Consider the following 22167-nt stretch of genomic DNA (forward strand, 5'->3'; position numbering starts at 1 on the left):
TGTGCTGCAATTTAGTTCAAACTATTTTGACAGCCCTTTGATAGGGATGGGCTAAAGGGGAGGATCTTGACTGTGACCTGAGGTTAAGGGGATTTCTAGGCGGGTGGATCTCCTTCCCTCTGAGCTGTGTGGCTCCTCCATTCAGCTGGTTCTGACACTGACTTGAGTGTCTGCACTTGGATGCCTGCTTTCAGAAACGTCCCTCCTCAGGGATGGGGACATGATGGGAAGGACGACCCCCGTTGCTGGTGGGAGCATGGACTAGGCCGCATCTAAAGGATGGGTGGTCTGGAGAATTAGAGGACGACCTGTAAGGAAGGACCTTGAGGGGCCCCAGCAGAGTGACTGACAGTGCTGGGAGGTGGGGCAGGTGGTGACTCTTTGCTCTTCCCACAGAAACGTTGATGGATTCTACTACAGCGACGGCTGAGCTTGGCTGGATGGTGCATCCTCCATCAGGGGTGAGTCCTGGTCCCTCAAACCTTGCTTGGCTCCCCAGCATGCCTCAGGGTCTACTGTCAGCCTCAATGTCACATCCCAGTCCCTTTCCTTTTTTTAGGGCTCAGAGCTGGGGCCTCTCACATCCCACCCTCCCATCCTTACCCTTGATGGTGCACCTGTTCCTATGACAGCACGCTGGATGCTTTGCCCTTGATACTATGGAGTCCTCGGGGCAAGGCTGAGAAGTAGGCACTCATGCAGTATCCATTTCGGGGCAGGAAAATGCACTTCCTAAGACCTGTTCTGGGTCAGAGACCATATCATGTACCTTATATACCCTGTCTTCTCGCCTCCCTTCACTATGGAGAAAAATGAAGATCAGACAGATATATCCATCTGCCAAGGCTTGGCAGCTACTAATGAAGGGACTCAAGGTTGCTTGTAGTTTTGTTTTTCGGTGCTGGGGATCAGACCTAGGGCCTCGAATAAATGTTCTACCACAGAGCTCCATCTCAACTGGGTATTAAGTTTGTATCAGGGACCAAATCCTCTCCACCCCAACTTTGGATGCCTATAACACAAGGCTCCCATCTGTATGTATCACTGGATTCTTTTGTGTTTGTTTTATTTTATTTTGAGACAGGTCTCTTGTATCCCAAGCCAGCCAAACTAGCTATATAGCCAAGGATGACCCTGAACTTCTGATCCTCCTGCCTCTGTCTCCTGGGTGTTGGGGTTACAGGTGTGCACCACCATGCCCAGTTTTAGTCTGTGCTGGGGACGGAACTCAGGGTCTTTGCATTAGGTAAGCATTCCACCAACTGACCTACATTCCCACCCATCCTGGAGTTCTCGAATTCCTTGGGTAGAATCAGAGCCCACATCTGTCCCCAGAATCTTCTGAGAGCAAGGTGAGGCTAGGTGTGCCACTCTTCTCTCTCCCTAGTACTATCTCAATACCACACTGATCAGCAGAGAGGATGGGGCAGCTCCTCATCTCATGGTGATGATTGTGCCCTCCCTACAGCCACTGTGAGGTTTCCCTGTAGAGTGTATAACATAGAGCCTGGCACAGGTTGGCCCCTAATAGTAGCTACAATAATTATCACCATTGTCACCATCGTCAATTTTAGTATTCACTCCTCCTCTCCCCAAGGAGGAGGCTCTGGATTCCACAGGCCATCCTCCCCACCCCCACCCTAGTCCTCCCAGGGGACTCAGCTGCAACCTCAGGGATCTGTACACCCCTCTCCTGAGGCCTTGCTCTCAATAGGCAGGGCCCCAGGGTCAGGCCTCTTTCTGTGCCTCTTTCTTGTCACCAATTTTCCATCTGCGAAGGCTGCTGGGCCCACGGCCCCACCCCGCCAGTAATGAGGCCAGGCTGGGCTGCAGGGCCCCCGGACGCAATTATTTGGGGTGTTTGGGCTGCAGGGCCTCCGCATGTTAATTAGAGAGAGGGGAGAAAGGCAGAGTGCTCTAATTAAGTGCTCTAATTAAGTTCTGAAGAAGAGCAGCAGTTGTAACAAGGGGCTGACTTTGTCACATGGTGCCACCAAAAAAAAAAAAAATTAAGTGTGATGTAGGGACTTAAGTCGCCATTGAGGTGGAAGATGGGCCAGGAGGCTCCAGCTCTGCCTTCCCAATGACACACACCTTCAAGCGTCCAACTCTGGATCCATGCAAGCTGGAAGCCTTCACTCTACCCTGAATAGACATGATCTGGGGAATCCACAAGAGCAGTCACTGGCATGTCTGTGATCACCTGCCATTCCCACAGTCACATTTAGCAATTTGGGAAATAGAGGCCCAGAGAAGGGAGGGAAATAGCCCAAGATTGGGCATCATTAGTGGTGCTGTGTTCTGAGGCAGACCAGACAAGCCTGTGACCTGAGTCAAGTGGCCTTACCTTCTTCGGCAAAATGGGGCTCACATGGCACATGTGAGAAATCGTGACAAGGAAATGAGAGTCTGTGAAGGCCCTTGGGCCTTGGGTCTTGGGTGAGAGTGCCGGCCTCACACCAGGGAGGCATAGGAGAAGGGGATAGGAAAGCTGCCCTCAGCATGCTCTCCAACTCACTGGGGAGACCAGACCAAGGAGGCCTAGTGTTCTTCATCCCCCAAGGTCCCAGGGAGAGTTGGTGAGATCACGAGGCCGAGGACAGTCACGGTAGACAGGTCTGTCAGGATGCTTGAGGGCTGGGAATGTAACTCAGGGGCAGAGTGTTTGCTAAGCATATGCAAGCCATGGGCTCCATCCTCAGCACTGCACAAAACAAAGCCGATTAACAAAAGTGCTCAAAGGAGGCACAGAGTTGGACAGAGACTCAGCCATGGGGATGAGAGTCTGCAAAGTGACAGGGCCCCATGCTCTTCCCAGCTGCCCACAGGAGGCCCAGCACCCTGCAGCGTGGGGGCTAAATGATTCTCTCTGGGTTGTGATGGTTCAGGCTGGGATCCAGGCTTTCCCCCAGACAGGGAAGGTGGTGAGCTCCTTCTAGGAACCAGGTGGCACCAGCTCCTGGAGGAGAGCCAGTACAAGTCCAGAGAGAAGTTACTGCCCTAAGGAAGGGACCCTGGCTTCCATGTTACTCCAGGTCAGTGGGGTGAGGGCTCTCTTCTTCCAGCAGACTGGGAGTTTCCAAAGGCAAAGATCATACCTCCTTCATCTGATAGGGAGCTCTCAAGGGCAGCTGTTCTGTCTCCCCCATCAGACAGGTAACACCCTATTCATACAGTCAACTTCTTGCATCAGAAGGCACTCCCTCTGGGCAGGCCCCTCCCATATCTTTGCCAGCTGGACCTTCCTGAGCCCCTTTATCAGTCTGTGCTCCTTTATCAGACTAGTGAACCTCTTACAGTCAGGGCCACACGTCCCATGGGGAGTAAGGGAGCACTGAGAGAGATATGTGCTTCATATTAGTGTGACCCTTGTAGACTAGGATATTCCTCAAGGTCCAGGGCACGGCTCCTTTGTCAGATGGAGAATTCTCTCCATCATCAGACTGGAGGGTTCCCAAGGCAGAGTCTGTGTCTCCCCTATCAGACAGTGTTTTTGTTATGGCTGAGCTCCATCTCCCCTGCCTGACTAACATTTCACCCACAGTGGGAAGAGGTGAGCGGTTACGACGAGAACATGAACACCATCCGCACGTACCAGGTGTGCAATGTCTTTGAGTCAAGCCAGAATAACTGGCTACGGACCAAGTTCATTCGGCGCCGTGGCGCCCATCGCATCCACGTGGAGATGAAGTTCTCTGTGCGGGACTGCAGTAGCATTCCCAGTGTGCCTGGCTCCTGCAAGGAGACCTTCAACCTCTACTACTATGAGGCAGACTTTGACTCGGCCACCAAGACCTTCCCCAACTGGATGGAGAATCCCTGGGTGAAGGTGGACACCATCGCGGCCGACGAGAGCTTCTCCCAGGTGGACCTGGGTGGCCGTGTCATGAAGATCAACACCGAGGTGCGGAGCTTCGGCCCCGTGTCCCGAAATGGCTTCTACCTGGCCTTCCAGGACTACGGTGGTTGCATGTCCCTCATTGCCGTCCGAGTCTTCTACCGCAAATGCCCCCGTGTCATCCAGAATGGTGCCATCTTCCAGGAGACGCTTTCAGGGGCAGAGAGCACATCGCTGGTGGCTGCCCGGGGCAGCTGTATCGCCAATGCGGAAGAGGTGGACGTGCCCATCAAGCTGTACTGTAATGGGGACGGCGAGTGGCTGGTGCCCATTGGACGCTGCATGTGCAAGGCAGGCTTCGAGGCCGTGGAGAATGGCACCGTCTGCCGAGGTAAGGGCAGTGGGGCAGGAGCCCTGTAGAGGTGCGGGCATGGATTTCTGCTGTAGCTCCGGTCTGGCAGCTGGGCTCTGTAGCTGGCGAGAGGGGAGGCCTGGGGTGACCCTGAGACTTCCGTGGCTGACTTTCCAAGTCCCCTTAAAAAGTACTTCCTGGACAATGTTTTGTGGCCATAATGCAGGTATACAGGTGCCTTGTTTTAATTATGAGATGACTTATGATCCCTAATGGTGCTTTTCCTTGTTGGTGGAAGTGATGGGTTTTATGTTTGAGAAAAATGGGTACATCATGATGACGCTAAGATCTTAACATCTACTGAGCTTGTCCTCAGTCACCCGAGGCCTGGCTGAAGCAACAAGGTAACATCACCCATTGCTACAAGTTGCTAAGGGGCCCTTGTGGGTCAGTTTGGGATTGTGCTCTGGAGCTAAGTGATGGAGGCGCCATTGTTCAGAATGGGCACATGGGTCCCAGTGCCTCTACCTGGAGCTGTCCACACCTCGTGCTCTGCTCATTTCAGGGGCCAAAGCAAGTCCATGGTCACTTTTGATTCAGAGAGGGAAGGGCGTTCTCACCACCAACCAGGCGTCAACTGTGAACCACTTTTACTCTGTGCCAAGCGCATATGAGACAGGAAATCCATGCGGGAAAGTTCTGTTTTCTTTGAAGAAATTTTGGTCAGGGAGATCAGGCTGTTATCAAGAGATCTGGGTGTCCTACCCAAGGAGTATGGCTCCAAAGCCTGGCCTTGTAACCACCCACCGTGGTTAGTTCATCTCAGGAAAGATGGTCATGAACAGCAGTAACACATAACAAAGAAACACGAAGGCAATTTGCAGACATAAGAAGTCATGGTCAGGTGCTGGGGTGTCTCAAATGCCAGACTGAGTTTGAACTGTTGAAAAACAAGGGAAGATTTCCTAGGATCCCATGATAAAAGTCCCCCTGTCTGAGGCTTCTCCCTCCGGTCCTCTGACACCAGCAGGCAGTGTTCTGATCCCAGTGGGGTGAACAGGGATGGAGGTAGGGCTCCCAAGGGAAGCTGTCACAACAGTCTCAGAGATGGTAACCATGTATACTGGGTGTCACAATGCTGGTAGACAGAGGCCACAGCCAAGGGATATCTCCCCAAAGCAGGAATGGGATGTAATGACAGGTCAAACGGAAGGCAGGACTCCCAGGAATTCCTTCCAGCTTCCCAGAGGAAAAAAATGGGGAAATTGAGGGGAAAGGCCAGTTTCTTGTGATAGATGACACATTCCATTGTATTATTTTTTAATTTTTCATATTTATTTATTTTTGAGGTGCTAAGGTTGAACCAGGGGCCTCTAACATGCTACGTAAGCCCTCTACCTCTGAGCTATATCTCCAGCTCAAGGTCAGTTTTATGACTTTGGAAAGAATACAGCCTTAGAAGAGAACATCCAAGATGGAACAGAGGCACAGAACATGCAAAACAGAACTCAGAGTGTTTGTTTATTCATTCATCAAACTCTCCCAGTTTGATCCTGCACTGTGTCAGACCTTGTGCTGAGCCTCAGATGATACAGAAAGGAAGGCAGCTGTGGCCCTGCCCTTTGGAGCTCACAGTTCTTGAGGGAGACAGACCTGTCATGAACAAAGACTGGAGATGGACACCTGACACTCATTTTCATAGGAACTGCTCATGCTGCAGTGGGCACAGGAAAAGGCAGGAGGTATCTCAGAGGTGGGGACATCAGAGCTAAGTCTGGGGAGAGGGATGTGTTAGATAGGTGACCCAGAACTTCTTAAGGGTGAATCTGTGTGAGTAAAGACCTGGGGACATGAGTCACCTGGGCCCATTGTGGACTGGAGTGGTACAGTGAGGGCCGAGAGTTTGGGGTAGGGGTGGGGGGCTGTGGAGGAGCTGTCTCCTGAGGGCAGTCAATCCAGGAGTTATCTTTGTGTTTATTTATTGCTGCTTAACAAAATAGCCCAGGACTTAGCAGTCTATAGCCAGTGTGTGTTTTTTGACAGGAATCTAGGGTGGTCAAGCTGTGGCTCCCACTGCCTCCAGCTAGGGTTGCAGTGTCATCTTGAGATGACCAAGGAGGGGTCTGTTGCCAGCTCCTCCTGTGGTTGTCACCTGGTTGTTCATGTATACAGTGACTTGCCCAGAGAAAGGACAGTGTCATTGTGTGTGTGTGTGTGTGTGTGTGTATGTGTGTGTGTGTGTGTGTGTGTGTGTGTGTTTGTGCATGTGTGTTTATGCTCAGGCACCCATGTACATTAGTACCTGAGGTCATCCTCAGGTTTTCATCTTCAGAAATGTCACCCACTTCCTTTAAGACAAGGTCTCATTGGCCTTGAGCTGGTCAGTTAGGTTAGGCTGTCCAGCCAGGTAATGCCAGGAACCCTTGTCTCAGCCTCCCCAGTTCTGGGATTACAAGCTTGCACCATCAAGCCTGGAATTGAACTCAGCTCCTCATTCTTGCAAGGCAGTCACCTTTCTGGCCAAGCTATCCCCCCAGTTCCCAAAGCCAGCATCCTTATAACCCAGTCTCAGAACTTACATCCTATCACCTCTGCCCAGAATCAGCCCATAGTCCAGGGTTGGGTCACAGCAACCCAGGCTTTGAAGACCTGCAACAGGGTCCTGAAGGCCGTCTTCAACTATGTGGCCAGAGGCAGGTTTCCCTGGTCAGGGTCATAGCTCTCCTTTCACAAAGTGAAGGTGTAGGTAAGGGCATGCCCAGTCCTGGCTGCCTTCCACTCCTGACCTGACAACACACCCCAGGTCCAGCCTTGGCTCAGTCCAGCCTGGCCCAGACACTGGCAGCACATAGGGGCCAATCAGGGTGTGGTTAACAAACTCAGAGAGCCCAACTGCTGTGTGATGTGGGGCAGCCACCCAGGTGTATGCTGCCAACTGAGCTGCAGTAGAATGGGGCTCACGTCAGAGCAGCTGGTCAGGGCTCTCTCATTCTTTGCTTCGGGGATTTTTAGCCTTCCTTATGGATCAGAGTCAACTGATAAATTGCAAAAAACACAGGTACCTGGGTCTGGCTCCAACCTGTCCCCAGGGTTGTTCATGTAGCTCTGAGGTGATAAGACTGTTAGACAGGCAAGGCTGGGTGCTGTCTTCCCAGCAGGTGGGGTAGAGATGGGTCCTCATGGGAAATGGCTACCATCTCAGGGCAGACATAATGCCTAACAAAAGGGTCTTAGTACCCCCTGCAGTGAGTGATATACAGAACTCAGGGCTAAACCTGTTCAACCTGACCCACTTTCTCTAGAGCCTACTGTGTACAGGGCATAGTGGGAGAAACCAGCCATTCCACCAGCAGATATATTGAGTACCTTCTATATATCATAGAGCCATTTAGCAAAAGTAGGGTGAATACCTACTATGGACCATGCATATAATATAGCAGGTGCCTGAGTCATGTGGAAGTGAGCAACACAGACTCTGTATTGTCTTTCTGGAGCTTTTAGTCTGGGTAGGTGGATAGGGGAGGAGGAAGGAGGAAAGCAAATGAACAGATAAATTAGTCACAATCTGGAATGAGCATGGAGGAGCTCCTAGGCAATGGCAGAGATCTGTAGAACACCTGCTTCGAGCAAGGCTTCTCAGAAGAGGGAGTACTTGAGTTTCTGGGGGGCTCCCAGGAGAACCATCCCAAACTGAGGATCCCAGAGAAACTCAATACTAGAGGTTTGGGACTAGAGATATATGTAGCTTGGTTGGTGGTGTGCTTCGTAGCATGCACAAAGTCCCTGAGTTTGATCCCCAGCAATGAATAACCTGGATATGGTGGGGCACACCTCTATTTCAAGCACTTGGGAGGTAGAGACAAGAGGATCAGAAGTTCAGGGCCATTTTTGAGCTACATAGAATTGGAGGTCAACCTGGGATACGTGAGACACTGTCTCCAAATTGAAAGGAACAAGAAAAAGAGATAGAGACAGACACACAGACAGACCACCTAGGTGCTATGAGATACCAGAAGGAAGGCGTCCTTCCTGCCTGGGATCTTGGAGGACTGCCAGGAGGAAGTGGCACTGCATCAATCTTGGGTGAGTAGTGAGTGGGTGAAGAGAGAGGTGAATAGCCCCATGATGTGACAGTACAGAGCACAGAAATGGATGGCAAGTGCCCTGCAAAGTGGGCTAGGCTCCAAGGCACACATTTGTAACTATCCTGTGGCACACACTGCCCATGGGACACAACCTTGGACAGAACTTGGGTGTTATCTCCTACCCTGTTGAGTGTCTGATCTGGCCCCACATTACATTACCTACCAGGTGGGGACCCTGCACTTCCCTCAGAAGCCCTTGGCCCCCTCTCCTCCCAGGATCCCATTCACCTGGGGCCCGCCAGCACCGTGGTGGTAGGTGTCCCTGAAGCTCCTCTCTGCAGTTCCCACCATCTCTTTGCGTATGGTTATTGGTTTGATTGTAAAGTGCCCTGCCTTGGTTTCTCCACATTGGCTCTGTCTTTCTATTTCCCTTGCCCTCCTCTTCTCCTCCTCAGCCCCTTACCCAGTTGAAGCCCCAGTCTAGCCACCTTTGGGCTCCCATCCTTGCCCTCTTCTCTCTCAACAGTGGATCTGTGGACATAGCCTTAGTGAACACAGTGGCTGCCCTTCCTGTGAGGTGGGCAGCTGCTTGCCAGTGCAGGGAGGTTTCACACACCTGCTGGCTGGCTGGCTCCAGCCAAGACTCTTGGTTTGTAGGTGTGAGGCTTCCCTTGTGACCTCCCTGCCTCACACTGTGCCGGCTCCTCTGCCCTGCTCCTCCCGGGCCCTGGCCTCTCCTTGACCTTGACTTTAGAGGCCTTTTTTCAATCCTAGTGCTGCCTTTAATTCTGTGACCTTGGGCGAACCACTGACCTCTGTTTTCTCATGTTCAAGGCATTTTCACAGAAGGCACAGTGCTAGGAACCAGAAATAAGGACTTTTGCCAACACTGTCTCGAGTTTGTTTTTTCTGCATTTTTTTTCCTAATGAGCTTTTGATTTTGAGGAAACAATAACTTTTCTTTATTACAAAAGCAATTGAGGTTATTTGCAGGATCTTTAGAAATTACTGATAAACAAAAAGGGAGAAAATTAAATTTTCCTGTAATCTCATCAGCAGATGGAGCCTCTGCTAACAGTGGAGGAGAGCCTCCCACGTATGTGGACAGGTATTTACTCACTGTAAATACACTGTAACTCAGGCTAGCCTGGAACTCACTATGTAGTCCAGGCTGACCTAGAACTCATAGCAATCCCCCTGCTTTAGCCTCCTGGAGTATTGGGATATGCCACCACACCCAGATTGTTTCTATTTATTTATTTATTTATTTATTTATTTATCTATTTATTATTTTGAGATTGGGGTCTTATGTAGCCCAGGCTGGCCTCTAATTTACCAAGTAGCTGAGGATGACCTTAAACTTCTGATCCTCCTGCCTCCATCCCTAGAGTACTGGGATTATAGGCTTGGGCCACCATGCCTGGTCCTCGCTGATCTTTTTAAAGAAAAAACAATGAATTCCTGTTCAAACTATATGAGGGTGTTTATTTGTTCCAGGGTAGAAAGAATGAAATCCAGGGCCTCTTGCCATTAGGTGAGCATCTATCACTAGCCATACCTCAGCCACATTATACCTATTTTGGAGTTCTGTTTTGTGAATGAGCCATCATGGGTGCATGAACATCTGATGGCTGGTGTGAGGGTGACTTGCTGTGTGGCACCGTCTTGAACAGAAGCTAGGTGAACTTCCCCAGCCCTGCAGTTTGTATTTGTTTAGGAGACATTTTCAGGCATGGAGCTGGGAAGTCAAAGGGCCTGGGCTCTTCTTAGAGCCTCGAGCATACATTGCCAGGTGACCCAGCAGAGTGCTCAGCCCAACATACTCACCAGCAGGGCTCTTAGGCCCATGGCTTTGTTTTCTATTCTATTCCTAGAATTCTGTGCTTCTCTAGCCAAGGGAAGGAAGGTGCCAGGGCCTGGGGTCCTCTCTGGGACCTTCGGGTCGACTCCTTCCCACCTACCTCTCAGCTCTAGCCCTTCCCTCAGAGACTGACCAGCAGTCCAGATGTGTCTGGAGAGAATCTGGAGGTGGGGCCTGGTCAGTCTAGGGATGTGTGCGTAGGAGGGAGGTTGTAGCCTCAGGCTCTAGCTGGCTAGGGAAATGGGGTGGGGTTGGAATGCTGGTGGGAAGGGAGACACCCCACTGAGGGAAGGACGGTGGGGTGTGGGTGACCCCTGTAGACCTCCAGGCTTAGGTCAGACCAGAACCACACAGACCAGCTCTAGGGATGGGGAAGGATCTGGACAAGGATCCTGGCTGGACTGGAATCCTGGCCAGGTCTCCCAAGCTGTTCAGGCCTTTGTTCTTATAGATTGCACAAGTCCCCCCACCTCCCTTTGCTGTCCACCCACTGGTCTGTTATCTCTCTACCATACCACAGTCCCTGACCACCAGCTTCTTTGTGTGTGTGTGTGTGTGTGTGTGTGTGTGTGTGTGTGTGTGTGCATATGTGTGTGCTGATGTGCATGCACATGTATGTATGTGTTTGGAGGCCAGAGGTCAATATTGGTATTTGTCTCAATTGCACTCCACCTTATTTTTTGAGTCAAGGCATCTCAGTGGAGTTTGCTGATTGACTACACTGGCTGGCCAGTGAATCCCAGGGATCCTTCTGTCTCTACTTCCCCAGCACTGGGATTACAGGCACAAGCCACTTGCCTATCTTTTATGTAGATGCTGAGAATTCAAACTCAGGTCTTCCTGCTTGCTCAGTAAGAACTTTCTCCACTGAGCCCTCTACCCAGCCCCTGAACTCTCCTTTTATACCTGAGGCCCATGTTGTCCATCTGGCTATGAAATCCTCACCATCAATCCATGGAGATCAGCCAGTAGAGTGTGTTGGGAGGAGGCCTCAGTTTCCTAATCTGAGAAATGGGGCATTAAACCTACTCTACCCTGCCTAGCCCTGATTACCATGGGATGATGGGGAGAAGAGGTGGACAGTGAGGGTGAGAGCTTGGCGGAGGATTCAGGAGAGGAGTGGCTCACCATACAGGGGAAACCAGAGTAATTTCCAGGGGGAGAAGTCTATGATGAGCCATGCAGGACAGTTGCTTCCTATCCAGAGATGGAGAGGGTAAGGTAGAGGAGGTCCCAGGGGTAGGAGAGCCCCTCTTCAGGGAGTCACAAGATAAGTGGCCCCGACCTGGCTAGTCTCTGGTCAGAGAAGCTACCCACTGCCCTCACCCAGTGTTACCCATGCTTGCCTAATGCCCACCCCTCCTGTCCAGAACCCTTCCTGGACGCCCCCATCAGATTTGGAAGCAGAAACAAGGCCAGCATCGCACCCCATAGGCAACAGGCTCAGGGCTACATGCTCAGGGCTGCACGCTTGGGGCTGCCCTCTCGTGCTCCCCACATCTTATTTCTTCCCACCTAGTGGTTTCTCATTGACAGCCCCCCCAATGGGTTGTGTCCATTTTAAAGAAAAAGGAAACCAAGGTTCAGAGAGGTTCCCTATCTGTTGAAGGTGGCACAGCTACAGGAGAGTGTTAACCCAGGCTGGCTGACCCTGGAGCCCTGTGTCATTTCCACCCCATACCTGCTCCCCCCGATCCAGAAAACACTGGGGGGGTGACAGGTTTGGGCCAGGCTGTCTCCACCACACCCCAGCAGGCTTGTAAACAGCTGGGGAAGTTCTCTTCCCTCTAGCCGCTGCCTTTTCATCTGGTTGGGCCTGGGATCTGGTGAGAGAGGCCTGGTTTATTGAGGAAGTTTATGCATTTAACAGTTTAAACCTTTCTAATCCTGTGGTACAACAGGATTTGGGAGCCGTTAACAATTCTGTGTGGTTAAGAGATTTTCGTTGCTCTGCAGCAGCTGGCTCAGGGCCCACTGGTCTGCTGCTGGCCTCCGCCCCACCCTACTGGGGTGTCTCGTCCCTGGGGCCTTTTGTCTTCAACCCTGTCCCTGTTGTTTCTCCCTAACCTCATACCCCAAGCCTCCAAGTATGAACTTTAACCTCACTGAAGGAACCAAGGCCTGACAAGGTACTGGGAGTTGACTAAGTCCATACAGCCCAAGACAGACTGTAACTGGGCCTGTGAGATGGCTTAAAAATAAAGATGCCTTTTGCCAAGTCTAAGGACCTGAGTTTGATCCCAGGGATATACATGATGGATAGAGAAAACAGATTCCCACAAATTGTCCTCTGGCTTCTATATATGCACAGTGGCACGTGAGCCCAGGCACACTCGAACACACACACAAAATAAATAAATGTAATTTTAAAAAGACTTTAAAAGCTGGGTGTGCTGGCGCATGCCTTTAATCCCAGCACTCAGGAGGCAGAGGCTGGTGGATCTCTGTGAGTTCAAGGCCAGCCTGGTCTACATAGTGAGTTCCAGGCCAGCTGGGGCTACAGGGAGACCCTGTCTCAAAAAAACCAAAAAAAAAAAAACCTTTAAAAACAAGAGAGAGTGAGACTTGAACCAAGATCTGCAGGAATCCCTTTAATCTGCCCCAAAATCACCTGGGAAGGAGGAGGCATTATACTACTAATTTCCTGTTGGCAGACACACAGAAGTTCCCTTACGTCAACTTGATCTATTCAAGGCTTGCTACAGTGAAGTGGGGGTAGCTTGCCAAGCTCACTGTCTTCCAGGTACAGAACTGACTAGTATTCCTCCAGTTGGGGTCCTGGTGCCCAGTGGTTCTGTGGTCTACCCCCTAGCTCACATGTCTCCCATGTGTGCAATGTTTATTTACTGACACCTGCCTGGGTGCAGCAGAGCCTCGGGCTTTCTGGGCTATCAGATCTTACCCTCTGAGTTGTTTTGATCTTAATGGCACCACATAGTTGCTTTGGCCATGTCAGAGAAAGGAAAGCCAAAGCCAAGTTGCTGGACACTTTGTGGGGGGTCAACACTAGGGCTCAAACCCAGCAGGCAGCCTCCCTGACCACCTGGGTTCGTGGAGCATCTTGTTTCTGCCGTGTCCAGCAAGCAGCCCCTTACTCTGCTGTGAGTCCTCTCGTGGTGAGATCCCAGAACTCTCCCAAGAGGCCTTGGTCTGTGCCTGGGTATGAAGAGGCCTGTCCCCGGGTGGGTGGGGCTCCTTGCACATGGAGCCCACGTGGCTGTGTGACAGTGCAGTTGGCGGTATGTAAGCCTCTGCCCACTTGAACTGGCCTGTGACTCGGGGTCTTCCTGAGGAGTAGGCTGGCCTAGAGCTACCTAGCCATGTTCCTCCTCCAGTTCTTTTCCTGTGGCTGTTGTGATCACGGGGTACGTTTCTGGCCACATAGCATGTCTGCCTACCTGACCTACAGGCCAAGGAGAGGGTCACGGCCCTGTTTCACTCATATTCGACACAGCTCAAACATTTCCTCTCTTGTCCTTTCTTCCCACAACCCCAGACCAGGGAGAATGAGGCAACTGCTTGATAGCCGTGTGGTTTATAAGCACCGAGGCCCAAAGAAACCAAAGGAAATGTTTGGATGAGCCAGGCATGGTGTCACACCCAGCCCTGGGTGCATAAAACCTTACTGAATCCTTTAACCCCTAGAATTCAGGCTGAATATGACAGAGGAGGATGTGGAGGCCCAGAGAACATAAGCAACCAGCCCGAGGTCGCATAGCCACCGGAAGACAGAGCTAGAAATGACCTCCCAACACTGTACTCTGCATCTCTCAGGAATATCTGTAGCATCATCATTAGTACAGTTCTTTCATGTGTGTCTCATCAGCTCTAAGGGAAAGGGGGTATCATCCTCCATTTTCAGAGGCTCAGCAGATGAGGGTGAGCTACCCTAGGCTCACTGCCAGAAAGGGCCAGAGCAGGGTCTAAGATGGGGGTCTCTAAGTGGGTTCCATTCTGAAGCTCAGAATTTATACTGATGGCTGGTGACATCTCCCAACCTCCTAGAACCCACTTAGGGCAGGTGTTGCCCCCTCATCTCACTGAAACAGCTGGCCAGAGGCCACCAGGAATGTCCATGTGGTTAGCCATGGACATGCTCCCCCAGCCTGCTGGAAGCATGTCACCCCATTCTCTCCCCAGGCTGCTCCTGCCTCTCTGGCTTTTTGGGGGGGTGCCTGTTCCTGTCCTACCATTGTCTTTTAGAGGACCTGATGCCAGGCCACTAACCTCCTTATTCTCTCCCTTGGGCCTGCCATCCGGTTCTATCCAGCTCCAACCTCTTTCCTAAATTCTAGACTATCTTACCCACCTGTCTGACTCCACCCCACCCCACACCACAGCTTGAGACCTTCCTGGAGCACCATTTGCTCAGAGACCCCCAAGGCTCCCATCCAGCAAGGAGTGAAGGCTAAAGTCCTCGAGTGACCCATGAGGCCCTCAGTGCTCTGCCCCATCTCCTTCAGTGTCCTCCATCGTTGCAGTATGGCCTTGTGTTTTCTAGTCAGGGTTCTCAGTAAGAGAGCAACTCAGAGTCACGGCGCCTGGGTGCAAATTTGGGCCATGCTCCCCACTGATCTGAGACCTTGGCAGAGTACTTCACCTCTCCTTCCCCAGGCTTAGTGTCCCCCACCTGTAGAATGACTCCTAGACACTAACAGCCTCTGACTCTACCCCTGCTTGGTCTTCATGGCTCCTTTGAGGGGCCACTAGGACAGCTGTGAGCAGCCGAGGACAAAGACTCAAACTTACCTGCCACACTCAGACACCAGGGAGGTGGGAAGGTTTGGAAAGTAGGTGAACAGATTCAATTTTTAGATCTAACATTTACCATCCTTAGAAGCAGAGGCAAGAGGATGGTGAGCTCAAGCCAGCCTGGGCTACACAGAGATATTGTCACAATAAATACATGCATGTATACATACTTACATGCATAGGGTTGTTTCCATTCCATTTTGTAAATGGGGAAACAGGTTCAGAGAGAGCAAACACTTGATGGAACCATGGGAGGTGTGGCCTGGATGGGGCTTAGGGACCACACAAGCTATTTCAGTCCCAGTGCCCCCAGCAGATTCTGGTCCCAAGGCTTCCTGTTAGTCTTTGAAAGAAGATTCTACCCCAAGGGCTTTTCAAATCTCAATGGGATACCCATTAGGGTTACCCTGGCTCCTTCTGGGAAACCAGACCCTCATCTTCCTTAAACCATATTCATGTAACAGCATTTTAAAGACGTAAGCATACTTGCTGATATTTTTGCAGGCAGGACAGGGCTTGGCGCCTAGGAGCCCCACATCTGTCTCCCTGGCAACCCTGGCCCTGGGCTGCCCTCCCCCACACCCTGCTGTCAGAGTGTCTATCTAGGGGAGCTCCCTGGAGACCCGAGAAGGATGTGCACGCCTGAGCCAGGTCAGCACAGAGCACCCCCATCACACATGCTTGTGTGCCAGAACTGCTGGGAGTGTGTTTGTGTGCCTGTATGTGCACAGGCATTCTGTCGCCTCAGCATCTGCAATGTTAGAACATCCCCAGATGAATTCGTCTGTGCAATTCAGGGTAGGCTTTGCATATGAGCTTGCCTGTGTGGGTGACCCTGGAACCCGCTGTGTGCCATAACTACCCCTGTATATGTGTGTTCTTGTGTCTGCCTGGCCTTTCGCACATTTATATGTAGGGAAAAAACACACTGCTGAGCACTGAAGAAGCCAGACACATGTATGGACTGGAATGTATGTGCTGCACTCCACAGGCTGTGCCCCTCCTTGGGGGTGGGGGTGCGTCAGGGCCCTTGTGTGTATGCCACTGTTGTATGCACACATGCACTGGGAGATATGTGCTTGCACAGATGCATACCCTCCCACAAGATCAGCTGGACTATATGTATTACCAGGTCCCTGTCTGTAATACATCAAGTCAGATGTACATTCACTTGAAAGTAGATATTTGTGTGTATGCACACATATTCAACTGCATCCACCAAGTGGGACGTGCATATGTGTGCATGCATGTGCCTGTGAGAGAGAGACACTTTCTAGGGGCCAGGATCTCAGGGCCATTGATTTTCTGTCTCTTAGAAATTCCCTTTGAGGTCCTCTTCTTGTCTCTTTCATGAGCCAGAGTCAGCGCAGCCAACGTTCTTAAAGCAAACAAGGCCTGCTTTCCAGAAAGGCTGGTCCCAGGCCACCCACCGCTCCCGCTAGTTGTGCATGTGTGCACGTACACACAGAATCTGCCTAGGCACAGGAGAGCACACAGGCTCCAGAAGGGCTAGGGGTGCCAGGACTGGAGGAGACAGGACGGGATCTCAGGCTGGACATGCTATGCTCCACACTCAAACCTTTGCTAGCCTTGTGGCCCTAGTCATTTCCTTACACTTCCCGAGTTTCAGGTTCCCTGTGGGGTAAACACAGGGTGGTGTTGAAGGACCTGCTGAGGCTAGGGATGAATGTTCACCTTGGTGGGGTGAATAGAGTCCTTTTGCCCTCTGTGGAGAAAGGCTAGTCTCTGCGCTGTACAAGTGTAGCAGTTTGGGGCCTAGTAGGATTGCCCGTGAACTGCCCGTGCTGAGGGACCTCAGGTCCCATACTTTGCCAGTTACAGGTAATGGTGCCCTCATCTCACCAAGGAGGAAACTGAGGGCCACGGCACTCAGAGGGCTTGAGGCATCTTCCAGAAAGCAGGTGGCAAGCCAGAATCCAATGTAGCTGACTCTTCAGCTTCCCACCACACATGAAAAATCCCCCTAGGGCAGGCTCTGAATGCCACCAGGACCCCACCCAACATGCAGCATGGTGGCATAGGGGAAGCAGGTCTCTGGGCTTTGCCTTCCTTCTTCCTTCCCCTTCCCCCTCCAGATGGGCAGCCCCTCTGGGGTCCCCTCCGCCCCGCGGGCTGCCGTCTTTGTGGCCCGGGAAGAATGCCTCTCTTTATATCCGGACGCCCCTTCCCTTTGATTCTCCTCTCGGCAGAGTTTCTGCTGACCTCTGCGTGTTGGGAATCCAATTAGAGGCGAGGAAGGCGAGAGTGACAGCCGCGCCGAATCCCGCCTCGGCCCCCGTGAGCACGCTCTGCAGAGCTGCGGGCGGCTGGGGCCTGCTTGTCATGCTGGGCCCAGCGCGGGGCTTTGTGGGGATTAGCTGCCGGGGGTGGGGCGCTCTGCAGATGGGACCCGGAGTGACGCTGGTGAATGTCACGTCCCTATGGAGAGTGGAGGAGGGGGCCGCTCAGAGCTGATGGGGACCGAGAAGGAAGGGGGTGGAGACCCACTGGCCTGGGACAGGAATGGACCACCTCCACCTACAGAGGGCGCTTGGGGAAGCCGTGGGCCGGCCCAGGTTCAGGTTATTTGGTTCCCAGTTTGAGGTTTGGGTGGTGAAGCTGGCAGGCACGCCTAGGGCTGCCCGCTGTGGGGTGGGGCAGGGTGGGGGTACCAGAATTCCTGCCCAAGGGAGCACTGATGGGATAGCAGAGTGGGTATGTCTTTTTCATTTGCAAACCATGCTACATATGATGGGAGTTGGGAGCGTGAAGAAAGAAATGGGAGGGGCTCCTTTTTCCACTAGCCCCCACCTCAGCACAACCACCAGCCCCAAACCAAAGTCCACACCCTTCCCCAGCCACCAGGAAGAAAGTTGCCTTCCGGGTTGACAACTGAGAAAACCGAGACTCCCAAAGGAGAAAGGTCTAGCTCTGAGACACAAGGGCAGCTCCTGGCAGAGCTGACTTTCTAATCCCCACCCCTGTGGCCCTGGGCTCAGCCCCAATTCCCTGTATCTCCTGCTGGAGGCCAGTCCTGATTCTGGCTCTAAGGATGGATAAGTGGGTGGGACCCCCAGGGCAAGCAGCACCAGAAAGAATCTGGACAGATGCTCAGCCCAGGGCCCAGTCCTCTGGAAATGGCCCTACCATGTGCTAGGCCCTATGCTGATCTGACTTGACCTCTGCTTCCAAGGGCTCACAGTGGAGAGACAGGAAACCCTGATGCATGGAGAAGAGTGTGTGGAGGGAGGGTAAGAACCAGAAGGACCCACAAGGAGTTCTGGGAGGTGGAGATAGCACCACACCCAATTTGGGCATGCCAGAGGGCTTCCTGGAGGAAAGCATATCTGCGCTGAGACCTTGTAGACATCACAGAAATAGCCTGGGTATTCCAGGCCTGGGAGACAGGGCAGGTGTGGGGCGTCTAGGGACAGGGTACATGTACCCTCCCGTGTTCATTCCATAGCTGCCAGGGCTGGGCAGGGCTCACCCACCCTGGCGCCCAGTGGGCTGCACAGCTGTGGCCACCCACAGGGTCTGACTGAGTTGGCAGGCTTTGGATACTCAAGGTCTTCAGTAAGAGTCACTAAGGGGTGGGACAGTGGGTAGGAGGCCACAGTGTCATTGGAGAGATGGTCCTGTTCCATCAGAGCTGGGACATCTGTTGCACACTGCCTTGTCTTCAAGAAGCCCAGGACGTAGGGATTATACCCTCTCTTACAGGTGAAAACACAGGTCCCAAGAGGCAAAAGGCTGGTGGTCCAGACTCCCAGAACATGTTACTTTATAGAGTTACATTGATACTCAGGACCTGCCTGTCTTCTGGGTCTTGTTGGAGATTCCTGTTACAGGCTGATCAGATGTGCTCTGCAGTAGAGGATGGATGGATGGATGGATGGATGGATGGATGGATGGATGGAATTCACCAATTCTTCCTTACCTGATGCTTTTTTTTGTTTTCAACCAATGTGCCCCCCCCCCCCCGCGCCAGTGCAGGATGTATTCAGTATAAAGCATCCTGCAGCTCAATTCTGGGGATGCAGGCAGGCAGAGTACATACCTAAGACCTGAGAGAGAACAGACACCCTCCCTGCTACCCATACCTGCCTGGGCCTAAGCACACGTCACACTCTTGCTTCTGAAACACTCACTACCCCCAGACCCACCCACTCACATCTCCCTGCCCACCATGCCTCAAACCTCAGGCTGAGACAGCAGCTCCCAAGATTTCCCTCCCCTCTTGTTCCCCATCTTTCCACCCCTCCTCTGCCCCACCCTGTGTGGAGCTGGGGCCCCTTCCAGGTCAGGCTCTCCCTCAATGCTCCCTTCCACTCTTCTGAACTTCCCCTCCCTCCTCCTGCACTCCCTCCCCCTGCATTCTCTCTTCTCTTTTGGGGGACTTCTAGTCTGTCACCCTCTCTCTGGCATGACATGCTGTTTCTCTTGCCTCCTCCCTGCATATCCCTCTCTCCTGTCCTCCTGTCTCCCCTCATCTCTCCCAGTCTCTCCAGCCCCTTCTCCGTCTTTCCTCCTGAGGCACTAAGGGGCCACTTGCCTGCCTGGACAGGCCATGGCCCTGGGAACTCTGTGGCTGCAGGGTGAAGCATCTGTCCTCCACCCAGACAACTCAGGGGCCAAGCTGGGGTCAGAAAGCAGCCCAGACCTCCCCTGAGGAGAGATGTGGTGCATATACAGGGCCTCCTCACCTGCAGATCAGATCTGAGGAAAACAGCTTGCCAGGCTCATGCTCTCTTTCCTGGGTATGTGCTATGTGTGTCTGCTGCCACTGCCAGCCCAGCCAGGTTCCAGTCCCCTCTGTGCCTGAGCAGGGGCCTCTGCCTCTCTCAATTCTTTATCCCATCAGCACAAGCAGCTAGAGGTTGACCTGGAGGATGCAGTATGAGGCCCCGGGGGAGCTGGAGCAGGCCAAGCTCTCAGTGTCCTCCCCAACATGTGCAGTGCTCAGCTAAGGCTGTGGAGAAGAAGCGGCCCTACCTCCACTTCTCATAGCCCCATGAAGAGATGAGGGGAGGACCCACCCTGCTCAGGGAGGCCCTGGTCACAGCCCTGTGGCTCCTAAGGGCAGACTGTGGGGCTAAGTACTACAGGTCACAGGCAAACAGAGCTCATCCTTTAAAGGGATCTTGCTCTGGACTCCCCTCAGCTCCCTGATCTCTGTGGAATTTGACTGAGACCTACAGAGTATAGGGCAGAGGCAGAGCTTGATGCTGAGCAGAGGAGAGCACACTCTCAGGTATGAGGAAGAGCAACAGTCAAAGGGACCACTGTACCAACAGATGTTTTAGACATGCTTTAGACTATCCCAAAGTCTCAGGCTGGGGATATGGCTTAGTCAGTAAAGTGCTTGGGATGCAAGCATGATGTCCTCATTTCGTTTCCCATTGCCTTGAAAAAACACCCTGACAAGAGCAACTCAGGGAAGAAAGGGTTTACTTTAGCTCACAATTTCAGGTTATAGCCCATTATATCAGGGAAATCAAAGCTACTGAAACTTGAAGCAGCTGGTCACATCCACAGTTAAGAGCAGAGAGAAGTGAATGCATGCATGCCTGTGCTGTTTACTTTTTCCATTCCTATACAGTTCAGGATCCCAAGGCCAGGAAATGGTGCTGCCCACAGTAGGCCGGATCCTCCCATCCCAATTAATGTGATCAAGATAATCCCTCAAAGATATGTCCACAGATCAATCTGATCTAGACAATCCCACATTGAGACTCTCTTCCCATTTGCTTCTAGATTGTGTGTCTGCTGCCAGTGTCAGCCCTCCAGGTTCCCTCTGTGCCTGAGCCTCTGCTTCTCAGTGCATTATCCCATCACCAAAGGCAGCTAGAAGTTGGCCTGGAGGATGCAATAACAGGCCCAGGGGAGCTGGAGCACATCAAGCTCCAGGTTCACACACAAGAACCTAAGTTTGGATCCCCAGCACCTACATAAAAACCTGGGTGCAGTGGCAAGTGTCTGTAATCTCAGCACTCAGGAGACAGAGACAGGAGGATCCCTGGAGCATGCTGCCCAGCCAGTTGAGCTGAGATAGTAGGTTCCAAGTTCAATGAGAGACCCTGTCTCAAAAAATAAGATGGAAGGACTGGAGAGACAACTCAGCAATTAAGAGCACTGGCTGTTCTTACAGAGGACCTGGGTTCAATTCTCAGCATACATATGGCAGCTAATAACTGTCCAGGGGATCTAATGGCCTCTTATGGCCTCTGGGCACATCACACAACACAGATGCACTTACATATATGTAGGCAATACACTCAAACACATAAAATAAAATAATAAAATATTTAAAAAATAAGATGGAGAATGACAGAGAAAGACATCTGCATGGATATATGCACGTATGCATATATACCTGTACACACACATAACAGACACATATACCACACCCACATCCCAAAGATTAATTAATTCATTAAAGTCTCTAAAACAGCTTTTCCTGAGCATTGCTTTCCTGTGCCGGTGATTAAGTCCATTTTGATTGACTGTTATGGGAGGGGACAATGGGAGATTATGCTGTTTAGTTTTTGTCAATTTCACATAAGACCCCCTGGAAAGAGTGAATCTCATTGGAGGAATTTCCTCCATGGCATTGGCCTTGACCATTTCTGTGAGGCATTTTCCTAATTGCTAATTGATGTAGGAGGGCTCAGCCTACTCTGTCCGGTGCCATCCCTAAGCAGGTGGGCTGTTTAAGAATGGTAACCGGGGGGTGGAGAGATGGCTCAGCAGTTAAGAGCACTGACTGCTCTTGCAGAGGACCCGGGTTCAATTCCCAGCACCCACATGGCGGCTACAAACCATCCTTAACTCCAGTTCCAGGGGAATCCAAAGCCCTCTTCTGACCTCTGCAGCATCGCACAACACGGGTGCACTCCACTCACATACATGCAATACACTCATACACATAAAAAAATAAATAAAATAAGAAAATAAGAACAGTAACTGAATGCTGGGTGTGGTGACTGTTCCATGCCTTTAGTCCCAGCACTCCAGAGGCAGAGGCAGGTGGATCTCTATGAGATCAAGACCAGCCTGCTTTACATAGTGAGTTCCAGGCCAGCTGGGACTACAGGGAGACCCTGTCTCAAAAAAACAAAACAAAACAAAAAAAAACAGAGGGAGGGAGGGAGAGAGGGGGAAAGAGGAAAGAAGGAAGGAAAGAAGGAAGGGAGGGAAGGAAGGAAGGAAGGAAGGAAGGAAGGAAGGAAGGAAGCAAGGAAGGAAGGAAGGAAGGAAGGAAAAAAACGGAGATGGC

The 22167-nt window shown here is 51.9% G+C and overlaps 1 protein-coding gene across 3 annotated transcripts in view; it reads left to right on the forward strand.

Moving 5' to 3' along the window:
- Positions 1-400: 400 nt before the first annotated feature.
- The window catches only part of Ephb2 (EPH receptor B2), a 125336-nt gene continuing 103569 nt past the window's right edge, over positions 401-22167 (forward strand). For all 3 annotated transcript variants that reach the window (XM_008848568.2, XM_008848570.2, XM_017802053.1), the window contains exons 1-2: positions 401-461; positions 3545-4229. In XM_008848568.2, coding sequence (XP_008846790.1) covers positions 405-461; positions 3545-4229 — 742 coding nt within the window. In that variant the 5' untranslated portion in view covers positions 401-404. The remainder of the gene's footprint in view (positions 462-3544; positions 4230-22167) is intronic.

This window comes from Nannospalax galili, unplaced genomic scaffold, assembly GCF_000622305.1.
Source record: "Nannospalax galili isolate Female #2095 unplaced genomic scaffold, S.galili_v1.0 scaffold184, whole genome shotgun sequence".
Classification (NCBI taxonomy): domain Eukaryota; kingdom Metazoa; phylum Chordata; class Mammalia; order Rodentia; family Spalacidae; genus Nannospalax; species Nannospalax galili.